This window comes from Calypte anna, chromosome 4B (genome assembly GCF_003957555.1).
Source record: "Calypte anna isolate BGI_N300 chromosome 4B, bCalAnn1_v1.p, whole genome shotgun sequence".
NCBI lineage: Eukaryota > Metazoa > Chordata > Aves > Apodiformes > Trochilidae > Calypte > Calypte anna.
Genome location: NC_044249.1, coordinates 2,083,231 through 2,100,321, shown reverse-complemented (window position 1 = coordinate 2,100,321; position 17,091 = coordinate 2,083,231). Strand labels below are relative to the sequence as shown.

Here is a 17,091-nt window from a genome sequence, read left to right as displayed (position 1 = left end):
TTTTTTTTTTTAATTAGTTCCTCACTGCATTAACAGAACAGTTTCAATGTGAAGCTCTCCAATTTAAAAGCATCATACAGGATAAATCCCCAGGAATTCTCACCATTACATCCAAACCTTCCTGATTCACCTTTAGTGCTCTGTTTACAAAATAAACAGGTACTTTGTGTCCTGGTTAGATGAACTTTAACAGCAGCTAAGGCCTCATCTTTTGAGGCCTAATTTAGGTTGACAAAGGTCACGTAATTACTGCCTTTAGAGATGATGAATCACCCTGCCAGACTTCATCAAACTGAAAATCTTTTATACCCTTTTCCTAAGAAATACCATATATATAGAGAGGTATTTAGATGCTACACTCACACTACATCAAACAACGTTTTTAAGACTTCTTCCCTCCCTGAATCCCTGCAGCCCTCAGCTCCCAGAGGATCCCACCTACCTCTGGAATCCACAAAGCACAGCTGACGTGGACCCACTTGGTGCCACTCCGGGTTGGTTTCATGGCACCACCTTTCTTGGGACACAGCAAACACTTGGGCTGCACGCCAAGCGCGCAGGTCCTGCACAGCCAGCTGCCTTCCGGCACCTTCAGGATCCCATAACATGCCTGTGTTCCCATGGGCAGAAAAGGGAGAGAAAATAAACAATATCTGTTACTTTTTAGCTGTTTACATGTTGCCTCTCAAAATATTCTTTATGGAATTTCTAAAATTACAGAAACATTTGCTTGTGAGGCATTTTGGGATGCGTTCATCAACTTAGCCCACTGCATTACCCATTCGTTCCCAAAAAGATGCTCCAGGGAAAGAAGCAGAAGTCAGGACCAGCTGTTAGGCAAAGAGCCACTGCTCACTTCCACTGGGTAAATGAAGGATGTGTTTGCCAGCCCAAAGTGCAAGGGGACCCCCCAGGGACAGCCCTGCCAGCAGTGAGCCAGGATGGAGTTCAGTGTCACACAGACTGCATGGAGCAGGAGCTGGACTGCAAGTCAAAAGGCAAGAGCCATAAATTCAAGAAATCCCTGTGCAATATTCAGTGTTAGTTCAAAGCACAGGGGTTTACTTCTTATTCAGAGGAGAAAGTGCAGAACAGCTACTAACAGGATCACTTTCTTCAGAGGACTGCATCTTTATGGAGACCCCTGTCTAAATTACTGTCATTTTTAACCCTCCTGAGTTTTACACTTAATGTGATCAAATCTAGGCTCCAGAGAACCACAACAAGTCTAAAAACACCCACTTTACTCTCTATACTTTGCAAGATAGCAGTCTGTACCTCACAGCTGTCAGAGGTGTTTCTTTACCATTAGTGCAAATGCACTTAAGTAACACACACAAGGAAACACCAGGCTTGCTCACCAGACAGCACAGCTTTCCCAGCACTGAATGAAAAAAGCCTGAAAGGAAGGACAGGCTGATGGGGAGGCATCTGCCACAGTAAGAAGTATCCACAGAAACAGATATGATAAAGTTGTATCTGCTCTTCCCTGCCTTCTTAGCTGCCACAAAAAGCTGGCACACAATATTGCTGTCATTAGCTCAGCTCAGCTCAGGTCACTAGGTTCTCAATGAAATTTAAATTACTGTAATAAATCTTACCTGTGCCTTAAAGTGATTCCTTACCACCCCCTGCTGAGCCTAAGTTGCTGATCCTGAAGGTGTGTTAGCCCCAGAAGTGAGCAGGGACAGAGGAGAAGAGCAGTGACCAAGTGAGAATACAGAACAATACCCACGTGTATGTTCTGGGGAGGCTTCCTCACATTTTATGCTCCTCCATACACACAATACACCACTTTACACTTCTTAGCATGACATTTCTGGAATTACACACTAACAATTCTGCTTCTCAGTTACTTAATTCCTGAATTCATCCCACCACTCAGTGGGGAACTCTGCAAGAACTTACCTTATCAACACCTGTCACTGGAAAAAATCCAACCTGTTGTCTGTAATGGTTTGGGAAAGCTTCTGTCACCACCCCTACACCCTCCCACCATCCTCTGGCCACCATACCTGGTGCACACAGATATTGCATTTATCACAGAACACCATCTCATTGCCATCTTCTCCATCTGGAGACTGACAGACATCACAGACAACATCTTCATCATATTCAATCCCCAGTCCCTCCTCCGTCTCGATGGCGTGGTTCATATTCTCGTAGCAGCGGTGTTCAAACTCCTCCATGACCCTTTCCATCGTGTACTCATCCAGCTCAGGCATTCCTGGGAAACACAAGTTGTAACTTATTGAAAGGAAAAAGCAATAATCACTGCCACATGCAACTCTACTTTAACAGCTGAGTAGACACAGCTGACCTACACACACACACCTCATTCCTAGGCCACTGTGTGCCTTTTCCAGCATGGGAAAAAAAAAGCAGGGAAACTGCTAAAAAGAAGACTTGTAACTGTATGAAACTTGCAGAAGCAGAGATCCAAACCAATCTTTCAAAATCCTGAGAAAAACATTCAGAAACTGACTTTGGCTTCCTGGTCTCGTTCTCATTTCTCCTTCTGGGACAGCACTCCATGGCTTTTGCTTCCACTTTTAGTGTGATGTGATGTTGACTCTTTGGTAAAAATTTGAGAGAGTTTTGAACCAAAAGTGATGGGGGAAGAGGAAAGAAATCAGTGAGAGAATCTGCTATGACACGTGGCACAAACTTGCAGTTTCTTGCAACTGTTGTTGAGTTTTCTCCAAGTTCCAGCCCAACAGGGTGGAACCCCAGTGGGGGTCTCAATCAGCCCCTGCTATACTGATTAAAACAGTTGTAATAATTGCCACATCAAATCTGGGACAACAAATAAGAGCAACATCTAATCTGGGATTTATCTTTTAAAACAGCATCCATCAAAAATTATTCCTAACACCACAGCTACACACAGATTAAATTATAGTATCCTATAAATCAAATCTGTTAATAATATTAAATTACTATTATAGACCTGAAAAACTTTCTATCATAGCAGCAGTAAGCAAAATCTCAAATAAGAACCCAGTGCTTCTCCCTCTGGCTTCCATCTCTCACTTGCCACGACAATGACCTAGCTGCAGTATTTCCAAGTTTGTTCTATACCAACCTTTGCCTGAAAATCCTGTGGCACGAGCACCTATGAAACCAAGAAAGCTGCACGACTGCCAATAATCATTGTCCTCGTGCCAAGTCAGATAAGAACAAGAATTTCCATATACTTAAATAACTACAAAGAAATGCAGGCTCAGGATATTCTGCTTTTGGTCTAATTCCCAATACCCAATATTTACTGTGACAAAAAGAATTTCCTTGTGAAATTCTTGTGAAGTAGAAAGCAGCAGAGGAAAAAAAAAATGTGAGGGGAGATTCTGACCTGGTCTAAGCAGATACAACTCAGCAGTTATAAAAGCATTTATCTGATGGCTTAAGCACATCAGGTCTGGTTTCCCATGGCTACCCCACCTTGTGTGTTTAATATCTCTTCATGCCTCTGTCATCGATTCCAACTGCCACCCTGCCTTAAATTATTAAGTTGCTATCTTAAAAAAAAAAAAATAAAATAAAAAAGGTGAAAAAAACACAAGCACTCCTTGCTCACCCATTTCCTTGAATTCCTCATTGGCAAGTTGTAACCATGCCACATCCACATCATTGAGGTCGTAGCGACACACACTGTCTGCTAAGGTGCGGATGTCCACATAGCCCAGCTCCGGGGGCTCCAAGCCTGAGGATACAATGTACTTCCTGGGCCGGGTAAATGTGACAGCTTTCGTCTCAGACACAACCCTAAAACAGAGAGACAAGCAGACATCAGGTCATGCTGAGCTGATGAGACTTGGGTTTAGAGAATTCAAACTGTCCCACTCTAACAATCACCAGCAATCACTGACCCGGCCAAGCAACCACCGTGCACTGCTGAGATGGGAGGAGGGAACAGTGCAGGGGACTTTCAAAAGGGGCTGCAGGTATTCTAAAAAATTAACTGGAGATGTCTAGAAACCAAAGTCATTACTAGAATGCTAATTAAGATGAAACTATTAGAGGATAATAAAGCTGTGCTTACTCTTACCTGAAATTCACACTTGTTCAAAGCTAGAGGAGGAACCTGGTATTTATGTAGCAATGGTGGCCATACATAAACAGATGTTAAACTCTATTTTAAGTCTTTTTTAAAATCAATCTGGTTAGATACAATAACAAGAAGAAAAAATTCAAGGAAAAAAAGTGGTATTTCCTGCTACATTTGAGACTTTCTTTCTTACAGTATTTTTCTTCTGTTTTGGGGCTTTTTCGTATAAAAAATAGCCATGTGTGTGAAATTCAGAAGAACTTTCCACTGAGAAGCAGTCATCTGCACTAGTTTCTCCTTCACTTACCCAAGCAGATCCAAGCTCTGGCATCCTGGGCCTGAATTTCCCCTTTCACAATCACTAAGGTCATGCCAGATTAAGCACAAATACTGATCAGCTGCTGCTAAAGCTACCTTATCTCAGGTTTTGGAGTCCCAGTTGGCCAACAACCAACAATGAAAGTGTATTTTAGCTGCAAGCCTGCTGAAATTTTGTCCCAAGGCATTGGATTGGTTCAGGGCACAGTCAAGTACCTACAGCACACAACTTAGAACCAGGCTTCTGCAATGCTGCAGCTTGGCAAAGCCAGGACCTGAGGGCAAAAACTGCCTGGCAGCCAAAGGACAGCAGTCACTCAACCAGCAAGCTGTGACTTGCCTCCAAACAGTCAGACAGCTCTGTCAGTCCACCTGCAGCACAGGTAGAGGACATTGCACTGCCTCTTAGTGCACACACTGACACCCAGTTTGGATGAAACCTGCTTCTTGGGGTAATTCTGGTACCTCCAGAAGCAACGCTGCCACCACTGCCTACTGCACCACCAGTCTGGGCTTTCTGGTGCTCAAGTACTACAAAGAGATAACACCCCTTCATGGAGACACAACCTTCTGATTGAAACAGCCTAAGCTCCACAAGCAGGACATCCTCCACCCTATTTTGCCCCCATCTGATGCCCAACACAGGAATTCTTCCCATCAGAAGATCCTGATCTGCTGCTACTGTATTTGCACACAGATCTCAGTAAACTCTCTCCTCCTTTCAGTCTCTTGCACAGCCCTACATCTTCCCCTCACCTTATTTCATGCAACAACCTGAAAAAAAATGGTGGGCAAAAGCCAAATGCTGAATTTGGGGTTTTTGAGGTGCAGAAGGGGACTGTTACAGAACACTAATCTACATGACACTGCCAGGCTAACTGCACTGCCCAAACCCTTCCCAGTCATTCTTCACAATATTGAAATATTACAGACTACCACATCTCATGGGAATTTACTTCAAACTGGGCACTGCTCTCTGACTCTTCTGTACCATAAATTCTTTCCTGAGTACCTCTCCCCATGTGGACATCACCACCTCTGGCCAACATCCATCACATGCTGTCTAAACACCACTGCAGTGGCTCTGAAGAAACAGGCACAAGTAGTATGGCATCAAAACAAGCCTTCAACTCTTTATTTAAGTGATAGGAAGAAGTTTAGAACAGCAATGCTTATTATGTACCAAATACTACATTCAACCAAATTATCCATGTGACTGCATGACATTCCACCCTTCCCCACCCCTCTGGACCTACTCTTGCTGCCCTGCCCAGCTGCTACCAGCCAAAACCTTTTATTCTCTATTATGTACCTCATGATCACTACTGTCTGTACTGCATTCTCCTTCTATTCTTTACCAGCTACTCTTTGACTGCTGCTGATTCAATTTACAGAACAGCTCCTTCCTCTCCCAAAGTTAAGGCACAGAACTCTTGGAGCACCCCAGCACCACCACTGCAGGACAGTCAGGGATCAGAGGGACGTTCCAACCAGCAGTGCTCACCAAGGAGGATCACAGAAGACAGCTCAGCAGCTAAAAGAGTGGTGCCTCCTCTGCTGGTACCTGTAACTGTGGGTGCCTTCTTTCCCTAACTACTTCAGTATCTTAAATTTGGAGCAACATCTCTGTTGGTGATTGTCAGAGAAAACCTCCCTCCTAAGGGAATCACTGGAGCTGATACAGCCACAAAACCAGCTCCCTGGAAAGCCACGTGGTGGGGACCTGCTGGAAGTCCACAGGTCTCCTGGCTCTCCTGCAGCCCTGGGAGATGCCTGAGGGAAAAGGCAGCAAACGTGAGCACAGATGTACAGTGTGTGTGCATTTATGCAGAGTCTGGGTGAGGTCAGAGTGGAGCAGGCTGTGAGCACTGTGGGGAAATGCTATGCTCCCACACACTAAACTGCACAGCAGAGGGGAAAATGCAGTTTTTCTTGGAGCTCCAGGTCCAATCCTTCAGAAGAAGGAAGGAAGGAAAAGGTTTACTTGATGTGTGGGTGAGTTCCTCATTTTACAGACCTAGCAAGGCTGTGCAGTGGTCTGGAGGCTGCCACACAGCACACAAAAAGTGCTAACAAACATTCCTGTAGTCCCTCTGCACCAAGGTTAAAGCTGGCAGAAAGAGACCTGACAGAGGCAGCCCAAGTTTTTGCTATGTATCAGAGATTGGACTGTTCTCCCCCCCAGCACTGGTGGGTGGGTCGTTTGGCAATGCCTTATGGGCCAGCCTGGACTTACTCATGGATCTGGTATGATTAAATGGCAATAATCCTTCATCTCACTTTCTCCAAAACCAATCCCAACTGAGCATAAAACAGATACACGGGCTGCAGTGCTCTCCTGTCCTTAAAACAGCACTGTTTAATTTGAAACAGAAAACAGCATTTAAGTGTAACAAACAAGGCAAGGAAAATGAGAGTTTCTTGGACAAGAGTTACAAAAGCTCACGTTAATGTATTTAGTTATGTGCACATCTGGATGGTTCTTAGAATAGCTGAAGTTTCATACAACAAAAGATTTTGTAAGTAAGTGAAATTACCAAAAAAAAAAAGAACATGAAATCAATGCTGTGTTTTTCTCTAGCCCTTCAGTCTGGCTTGTCTAACTGTTGCTTGAAAGGAACCCTATGGCTTGGAACTGAGCACAGAAAGCACCAGACAAGGCCTCTCCCAGCAGTGCTGAGTGAGGTCAAGTCTGGGCTTAAAAATAGAAGCTTTAAGGTTCTGTCATCACACACCATCCTAATGTAATGCCAAAAAGGATTCTCTGATTATTATTTCAATCATACAAAGCAGAAGAGGCCTGGCCCCTCCAACCACCCAAAAAGCTGAGGCAGGCTGCTCCTCATCTCTGAAGAGCCTTTTCTAGCTAGGCACTGTGGAATAAAGCTCAGGAAGCCAAGGCAATGTAGACACAAGCTGCTAGCATCAACATAAGTGTGTTTAAATTCCTCATAACTATACCTGGCTACTGGTTCTGGGATGGTCCCTGGGCTAACAGGCACCTGAACTCCCTTTTCCCACTCCTGCCTCCAGGGGTCTGCCAGCACATAGTACTCATCAGGGTTCAGCTGGAAGGAGTCATGTAACTTCATGGCAGTGATCAGGTCCGTTCTGAACACCTGCAAAGAGAGTGACCAAGAGAAAAAATAGAGACACTGACATTTGATATTTACACTCTATGATTCACAGCTTTAGGGTAACCATGGAGCACAGCGTGTAACAAGGTCACTGTATCAACAGTGAACCAACCCAACCCTCTGCAGGACACAAGTTTTGCTTCATGGCAGGGAAAGGGGTGGCTGAAGGTGCAAATACTGACAGAATGACTTCCAGCTGGCTCCACTGCAAGTCCTGCTGCTTCTCCTGCACTGCAGACATGAAGCTCAGAAGCACTTTAACCTCTGTTTTGGCTGCAGTAAAAACTCTAGGAGCTCTGTGTCTTAAAACAGCAGCACAAAGACACTCAATTTTGCTCCAAGATTTTTTGTTGTTTTGTGTTTTTTTTAATCACTGGAGCTCTGACTAATCCAAACACATTTTAGAAATTCCCTGTGGTACAAATGAAGGCGTGACTCTACCACGAGCAGCTGCAAAAGGAAATTCTAAGGAGATGACTCTTTGTGCAACTATTTGAAATAATAACCCAAAAGATGAAATAAAGTAAGACCCAACCTGGAATTCTAGTGGCAGCTCTACGTTCAGCACAGGTGCTTGTCAGTCAGTCAGCTACAGACACTTCTGCATGCTCACTGTAATTTTATTTTGCCTTTGCCAAGGCATCCACCTCTCAAATAAGTAGGATGTTAGGCAACTTTGGGGTTAGCAGCCAGGAACAAGCAGCAATGCTGTGTTCTACAAGCCACAGAAAGAAAAACAAAGAGCTTCACTCTTGCAGCAGGCACACTGTGGCAGTGTCAGGGCAGCTTCAGCCTGGTTTTGTCCTGCCTTTCAGCACTGCAGAAAGCCCAGCGTGCTACCACAGGAACTCCACTGCACTTCCAGCTCTCCCCACCCCGTGCAAGGCAAGGTTGCTGTGCTCTGCTGCAGCTGCACCCAGTGCTCCTCACCTCCACAACCCCTGATTTTAACTACTCAAATGCCACTTCCAAAGGAAAGGGTTAAAAAAGCAACCAGGGGACAGAAAATGAGCACCATCAGGACAAGAAAAGGTAAGAGGCATCTTAATAAAAGTTCCCCCTGTGGATTACTCAGTTTGTAGTAGACACAAGTCATCATCCACCCAGTCTCCTGCTGCAGAGGTACCAAGGAAAAGAGAGATGCCCAGGGCAGTGCTCCTGGATCCTCATGGGATGCTGATGGGGCAAAGGGACACGACACAACCCCCCAGTCTCCCAACCAGTGGCAGCAATGAGTGGTTTGAGTTAGCTCCAGTAAACTGCTGCACATGGCTGAGGAAGAAGCAGATCTACAGAATGATTATTGGAGCTCCCAGGACAGCAGTTTCTGTCTATTAACACACCTGAAAACTCAATAGATGCCCCAGGATTTTGGGGAAGTATTTTAGGGAAACAATGAACCTAATGGTAAATTGTACTGATGAGAGTATTTCAAAGTGTCATTTCACTGCACATCTTGAAGCCTCCCTCCCAACACACATATACTGTTTCACTTCTGTCTCAATGTGTTTCCATTTCCACTCTGGTTTTGCCATAAAAATAGCAAAAAGTCATGATGTTTTTCTTAACATTTGTCCTGACATGTTCAGAAAAAAATGTCAACCTTAAAAAATAAAGAGTATCACCACATGAAAGAAAGGGTGAACGCAGGTAATGAAATATAATGAATTTTTTTTAACAACCAAATTACAAGTCCTGGGAGGCTACAATCAAGAAATGAAAAATAAGCCACAAAGTAAAACAAGCCAGCACAGCTGGCCAGGAGATCCTGCACTTCAAACTGATTTGAATTAAAGCAATCAAATGTCAAATGAAATGAAGACTGAAAATATAAAACAGGATGCAAAACTTGCTCAGTCTGAGAGCCAAAGTAACTCAAGCTTTTATAAATTTGTCACACAAAAGCAAATCTAATGCAGCACCTGCCAGCTAAGAAACCCCTCCCAAGGCCAGTGACCATGTGGTACCCTTCTATCTGCTCTAATTTCTGATACAGAGTGCCCAGAGCAAAGCAGAGCTTCCCAAAGTGCTGGCTCTCAGCAACACCAAACATTTCAAAGCTAAAGGGTGAAACCCTGCACATCCTGAAGTCAATGGGAATTTTGCCACTGAGGTCAATGAGACCAGGATTTCACCCAGATAGTTTCCTACTGCCACCCTTCTGCCAGCACACTCAGCATCAGAATGTTCTGTGAAGAGCAGAGACAACACAAATGCAGAGAGGGGAAGGAGAAGTGGAACAGTTTGTGGAACTGAGCTATGGTGAACTATATGAGAAGTCCATCCAGGCTGAGTAAACCAGAGAGAACAGCACAGAACCTCAGAGATCTCAACAACAAATGCAAGGAAAGGGAGAGAAGAAAACAGAAGCACATAAAAACCAACAAGATTTGCAATTAGATTGATCCTTGATGGCTTTTCATGAGGTAGTTCTCAAAACTGGATCTAAGGGGCTACTTCTAAGGGATTTACAGAAAGTAACTAAGAATAAATTCATGAGGGTCACCACATTCACAAAGCAAAAAAGGTTCTTTAGCAGCCAACAATCAAAAAAAGAAGACTGGAAAGCATCAGTACCAGATGTAGTTCAAACTGAATAATGAGTGGCACCCTTCTTATGAAAACTCTCCTCCAGACTTAGGTATATTGGCACAGGGAAAGTTAATAAAGCATGTTTTTTCTCAGCATCACTCACTGATGCATAAGAAATAGATGTATTGGACAAGTAAGTAAAACAGCAGTTCCACTTCCCAAAGCTAATGCTTTGCAGCCTTTACAAAGTCCACAGTGTAATATTATCTGATGAGAGGGAGAAACAGCAAAAAATATTTCCCAAGAACTGGACTGCATTTCTGTCTTACTAACAGTTGATCCATCCCAGCAAGTTCAAAGATTTGTATTTCCCTTGATAGGATTTCCTCAAAGCACTATCCTAGACAGAACTGTCAGGAAGCAGATTTCTAGTTTGACAAGCACTTTAACAAAGACCACATACCTAACTCAATGCCAACTATGAAATAAATGCACCTAATATAAATTTTCACTGTTCACAAATCAAACTACAAATAAACCCTGATGCCTAAAATACTACAAGAAAGATTCCGCAGCTGTGTTGAATGGGTGTCAGAGTGGCTGTGCCAACAGGAAAGCTCCCTAATCTCCTAGAAAATAAAATAAAATATAAAAAAAATTTAAAAAGAGGGTGGGAAGGGTGCCAGCTAAAATGTAGTAAAAAGAAAACATAAATCAGAAGAAATGGATTCATTACCAGAACACATACACAGCTTTGTATTTAACAGATGTGACCAAATGCAAATCAAATTCCAGAAATACCTCAGAAGGTTTTCTGTCCTCATGTCTGGAACATGAAGTCCTCCGATGTCGAGATCTGGAATGCTGGGACCATGTGGACAGACCTGCAAGACAGAAATGATCACTGGAAGGCACTGGTGTCACCCAGCAGCAAAAGCCTCTGCACTCCTCACATACCTAATTGACCTTTGCTTGCATGAGCAAAGAGAGGCAGACTCAGGCTTCCAGACAAACCTTCAAGAGACACTTTCAAAATAAACCAGAAAATAGAAGTTACTCAGTTGTAAACCCCTGTGAACTTTTGTTTCTAGTTTTCTACTGACAGATGCAGGTGTTGGCTACACTGCACTTACTGGCATTCTTCTCAGCATTTTAGGAAGGCTGCCTCATAGCATCCTTCCCCTGAACACCAATAAACCACTTCCTGCAATTACCAGAGCTCCACTGGTAGCCCAAGATGTACCCTCTGAAGCAAAGATATTGATGCTCTATATTGGCTACCCAATTTTTACCAGAGCACGCCTTTTCACAACCAACCACACTGCTGTGCACACAGAGTAGAGCCTGCAACAAAAAGCTGTAGTCTCTTCTCCTGAGCAACTCTCGGTGTGGTTGTACACAATTTTTGTCTGCATAATTATTAAGCACACTCAAAAAAAAAAAATAATTATATCCTTGTGCCTTGGAACCCTTTGATAGTCTTTATCAAGTTCCAGAAGTATTGTAAGAGGAGAAGAGGAAAAAGACAAATAATTTACACTAGAATAACAAAGTAGTGCTTTGGCACCAAGCTCATTAGACCTATGCAAGTCAACTGATTTTAATTCATTAAGGTTTAGAGGTACAGAAAGTATTTTCCACTGCCAACTACACATCAGTAATGAAAAAAAACCAACAAAAAAAAGAAAAGACAATTAAGCCTTACAGGTAAAAGAGATTAAGGACTTGTAGGACCTAAAGAGATGAAGGACTTGTAGGACCTATCTGTTTACCTCTGAATAATGAACACAGATTTTGCAGCTCTGAACTGCAGAGCAATACAACACAGCCTTCCCACAGTGCTCATTTATTCACTGCCTATGTGTACAGATGTAAAAAGTGCAAGTCCACAAGAGCACCACTGCCTCACATATCCAGCAGAAACCTCATAGGGATCAGAAAGCACTGTTCAAAACCAACTTGCATAGGGATAAGTTCTCTATTAAAAACAAAAATACTTTTCAAAGTGAAGTCACTGTGCAAGACTTTTATTGGGAAGACATAACTGAGTAACAAGCCATGAGAAGTCACAGAATGACAGAATGTTGAGGTTGGAAGAGACCTCCAAGCTCATCCAGTCCAACCTTTGACCAACACCATAAGCTAACCACTAAACCACGTCCTTAAGGACCAGGTCCAAATGCCTTTTAAATACCCCCCAGAAATGGTGACTCCACCACTGCCCTGGGCCATTCCAATGCCTGAGGAGCCTCTCAGTGAAAAAATGTTTCCTAACATCATTAAGTTGTAGTTCTGCTTTTGTCTTCTCTTTCCAGTTAGTAACACATTAAGGAATCTGCCCCAATAAAAACTACTCTGTAACACAGCAATGAGTAACAGAGGTTGCACAGAGCATGCACAGTGGTCAAAAGGGTTAGACCACTGGATTAATTAACCACACACCATAAAAGGGGAACTCCTAGCACCAAAACTACAGACTCTTCATTTTAAATAACTTCTCTAAGAGCTATATGAAAGCACACAATGTAAAATTTCCACGCATAAGGGATAACTAAAACCCAGCCAGCCTTCCTCAGGATGTATTATAATGAGCAGTTTTTCCATGCCAACAAGCTGCCTACGACAAATAAGGCAAGAAATTCTTACATAGTTCTGTTACAGCAGTTTCCTTGCACAGGAGATTGGTGAATGCACAGTGAAAACAAACAATGGTTTTAGTAAGTTACTTCAGATGCTGTTGGATTTTTCTGAGCAGTATAAACAGAGTGTACATAACACCAGGAGAAAAAGTTGGAAGAATTTCTCCTGGGTCTGAGATTTTACTGCCCACTTAGATCTGTATCTGCAGCTAACTTATGACCTTTGGCAAGGGCTTCACTTCAGTAGGGAAAACATTCACTCACTGAATAACAAAACCCAACCATAAGGCACACTGTCATAGATTCAAACACCACCAGCACTTAGACACAGAAGTTAAAGAACCTGAATGAGCCAGTGGAATACCAGTAAAATATCCAGCCCATAGCAGTACTTCACTGCTCTTGAAATCTCAAAGATGAGTTTCAACTCTGCTTCCACTATAATTCATGGCAAAACATCACTGCATCAGCAGTGACAAGCCTAGGTTACTCAACTACCCAAAGCTGCTTGCATCAATAAGCTGTCCACCCACTCTGAGCACACCAACAGATGTGCAGGAGGAAAATGAAGGATGTTATTTCTCCTTTAAGCATCCTTTCCGTATTTTCATACCTAACCCAGAAGAGAGATCTCACTGACAGATAAAGTTCACAGGCAATTATAGCTACTTCAGTGACTAATGATCTGATTTTTACATCTAGATACATGAAGTAAAGTAAAAACCATTCCTGGATTATATGGACAGAACAATCTACTGTGGTCTAAACAAACTCAGGTTCAAAACAGCTGTTCTGAGTTATAAAAGCACATGGACTGAACTGAGTTATTTTAGAAATATTCTAGGTACTTCTCACCAAAACTATCCTTTTGCATTAAGTATTCAAAATGACTGTGTATATAGATCAACAGCTTCTGAATGATAGCCTTAGTCCCAAACTTTGGGACTAAGTTTGGACTAAGTTCCAAACTTAGTCCCAAACCAAGACCAGAAAAACAACTCAAGTTCAAGGCAGAGCCAAACCCAGTTTTTGTGAAATAACAAATAAGGAAAGCAGAATCACTGGGATATGGAAGATGTAAAACTTTTGCAAGATAACATTATATACCTCATGGGGGAAATAAGTTCTACAGCAGATGGAAAATTAATAAGACATTAGGAGAGCCCATACTACGAAAAGCCAAGTGAATAATGCTGAATATGAGAAACACACAACTCCAAAACACCAAGTTAAACAAACACATCCAAACCATGCAGCACATCAGAGATAAAAGGTGTCTTATAAAGTCCCTGCCTGTTACCTGATTGTGCAATTTAAGCATGAAAACAGTAGCCTAGCTGGTATCATCACTCCAGGAGATCCCCAAGATCATTCTGATTCCTTTAAATTCAGATCCTTTCAGAGGGTCTAAGTGTTCAGATGTTGTTAAACATTTTCATTACTCAGAACAAAGGGAGGAGAATCATACTCCTGCTGCCATGCCTCAGTTTTCCCTTTGCATTTGTCCACTTACAGACAAGAAGCAAAGAGAAATCCCAAACCTCTACCATACTACTGGTATAGTAAAAGTGACTCCTAACACTCCAAGTGGACAACTCTCTCTTCCACTAGGCTATTATCTACACCTTACACTATAAATGTAGTGTTTTTATAATACTGCTACATGGTGTATATAACAGATACACCTCCTGATGATAAAAGAAAACAATCAAGACGAGGGAGTTCTCCTTCTGTATCTGTTACAAAAAGCACACACTTCTCAATAGAAAAAACATGACAAATTTTAACAGCATCAATGTATTAAATGATCTGTCAAGAGTATGCTTCGATTCCAAAAACTCCCATCAAAACAGAAACTTTCTCAGGACAAATAAAGCAATTTAAGACCTCAAGGAATGCTCACCCCTAGCTAATAAACCACTCAGAATGAGCAGAAAAGGCTCAGCCATTATGTATCATGCACAAGGATGTTGTAAAGCCACCTGCAAGGCACCCAGCTGTGTCCCTGGTGAACCACCTGCTGCCTCAGCCTCTCAGCACTTGAAAGCCTCAGATCTGGGCATCTGAAAGCACTTCTGCTGTAAACACACTGCTGCTACACCACCACAGCAGGCAGCACAACAGGGATCTGTGTCTGGCTGTCACTTCTGCTCACCACTGTCCTTCCCAGATGCCTACACTGTTCCTCAACTCACTCTGAGACCAAGGAGGTGCTTGCTGCTGCCAACTCTGTCACAAAGATCTGCAGCCTGAAGAGAAAAGGTAGATGCTCAGAGTCTCTCCATTTACTGCCTGCCCCACAACTCTTTGCACTAAGGCTTTATGTCACTCAGACACAACTCCACAGGTCCAGACCCAAATTCCAGCACAGGTAGAGCACAAGTAGATTATTCTAAGGGGAATTTCCCATTCTGTTAGGTATACAGAGAGCTGTCTGTGCACAACTCTTTAGGTCCCATCACAGAGAAAGCAGCATGTGTGCAACCACAACCCATCAGACCACTTCACACAGCCAAATCCCTCTTCTCACATGGCCACTCCTGGAGGATTTCCCACCTATCTTCCTTATCTTTATATAACAGCATATAATTATAGGATAATCTCATTCAAGAGCAGAACAGGAAAAAGCAAAAGATTTTTATATCTCTTGTCAACAGCAATCCTACTCAAAATGTAGTGTCATTTGACAACTACCTAATTGTGGCTAGTATTTATTTACTAGTAATATTTACTAGTATTAGTAAACCAATTTACTAATATTTTAGTGACTTAAAAATTATTAATTTAAAAAAATTTTTTAAAACCTAAAATTACTAAATATTTACTAATATTTACTAATATTTACTACTAATAAATTCCATTATTAGCAGCATCATTATTATTACCTTCTAAATATTCAGGTTCCTGAGTTGAATAAAATAAAATGTGTATTTCTTCATGCAAAAATATTTTCCAGGTGGCATGAGTCTACATCCTGCACCATCATTCAGTGCTAAGTTTAGTGGTCAGGGCAGAACAAAACACAGGGAACAGGAGTGTTCTCTATTACTCCTCCCCACACCTACCCAGGGGAATATAAAAGGGGAACAAAGGAAGAGAGACTTTCAAGTTGGAAGTTAAAACTAGAACAGGTTTACTAGAACAGGGTAGTAACATGTGGAATATTAATGTGAAAAATACTCAGATATATACAAAAGCCAGATTCAAAGGTTGCTGATGTGCCTGAAAACACTCAGGTTACTCCTACAACATGATACTGGTGGTGAATCTGACACACCTGGTCACACAGTCCAAGGCACTGTATGAAAATAATTTCAGAAATGAAGAAGCCCAACAGCTGGAGGGAGGCTCAGTCCTCACCTTGGAGAGGAGGGGAGAAATTCTGAGGTCCAAATGGACTACTGAGTTCAGAATGATGGGAATGGAAGAAGTACACTGTAGGGTCAAGAGGTGCCACTCACTGAAGAGAAGCAGATGTTCAGCAACAAGATTCCAACTAAGTGTTGATTAACATTTCAGCTTTTCAATTAGAAGAAGGCTGTTCACAGTGCTCAGAGTAGTCTGTTTAATTGGGGTTTTTTGCCTCTGGAAATTCTGAGAGAATAGCTAGTGAAAAACCTAAAGCCTTTCACAAAGAGCCCAGAAATTCACAGAAATTATCTTTTATTTTTGAGGCAACAAACTCTGCTTACCCTTTCAGCAGGAGAATCCATACAAAGTCATAATATGGAAATAGTGGGCATCATCAGTAACTCCACTGAAGACAAGAAAAGACTAAATGAAGGTGAGACCTGTAAGAGGAGATCCTTGACATTGAAAGGGAGTTGCAAGAACTACTGAGATCTCCTGTAACAGGAGAAGTGGAGAAAAAATGCCCGAGAGTCACACATTGTTCTCAGGGCAGTGTGAATGACAAAAAGCCCTGGGGATGCTGACCCTACATTAAATGTTATCTCAGCTTCTGGGTATTAACCCTTGATCTTTTTGAACACGTTTATGGTAACAGATTAAACATGAAGGAACCTGTATCTGAATTTGCCCAGTAACTTCATAAATGGAAAAAAACACAATCAGGTCAAGAAAAAAGGACAGGCAGTGAAAAGGAAGTGGTATTGCAAACAATACTTGAAAATACTTTTAAAATTTCACTGCCATTTGCCATGTAATTTATGAAACAAATAGCTATTCATACTAATCAGGCTTTGAAAAAAGGGAGAGAGGACAAGGGTTTGTCTTTCTTTTTCCAACTCATTTTCTTACATCTCGACCTATGGAACAGATGAAAACATGGTTTTTTTGAAAACTAATTTAGTAAATTGGCAGCTCTATTGCAGATAGTTATATATCAAATGGCATTAAAACAAGCATTATAATCAGCAACAGATCAGTCAACTGTATCTATTTCAGAACTTCAATT

At 42.2% G+C, this 17,091-nt stretch overlaps 1 protein-coding gene across 7 annotated transcripts in view; it reads right to left on the bottom strand.

Moving 5' to 3' along the window:
* Window positions 1-17,091, bottom strand: part of JADE1 (jade family PHD finger 1) — a 38,297-nt gene that overhangs the window by 10,269 nt on the left and 10,937 nt on the right. For 4 of the 7 annotated variants that reach the window (XM_030450794.1, XM_030450789.1, XM_030450791.1 and 1 more), the window contains exons 3-8: window positions 11,002-11,061; window positions 10,837-10,919; window positions 7,328-7,485; window positions 3,578-3,765; window positions 2,016-2,227; window positions 443-610 (exon numbers count right to left, since the gene is read on the bottom strand). In XM_030450794.1, the coding sequence (XP_030306654.1) occupies window positions 443-610; window positions 2,016-2,227; window positions 3,578-3,765; window positions 7,328-7,485; window positions 10,837-10,919; window positions 11,002-11,061 (869 nt within the window). The remainder of the gene's footprint in view (window positions 1-442; window positions 611-2,015; window positions 2,228-3,577; window positions 3,766-7,327; window positions 7,486-10,836; window positions 10,920-11,001; window positions 11,062-17,091) is intronic. The other 3 variants (XM_030450795.1, XM_030450792.1, XM_030450793.1) reach the window with 2 other exon arrangements.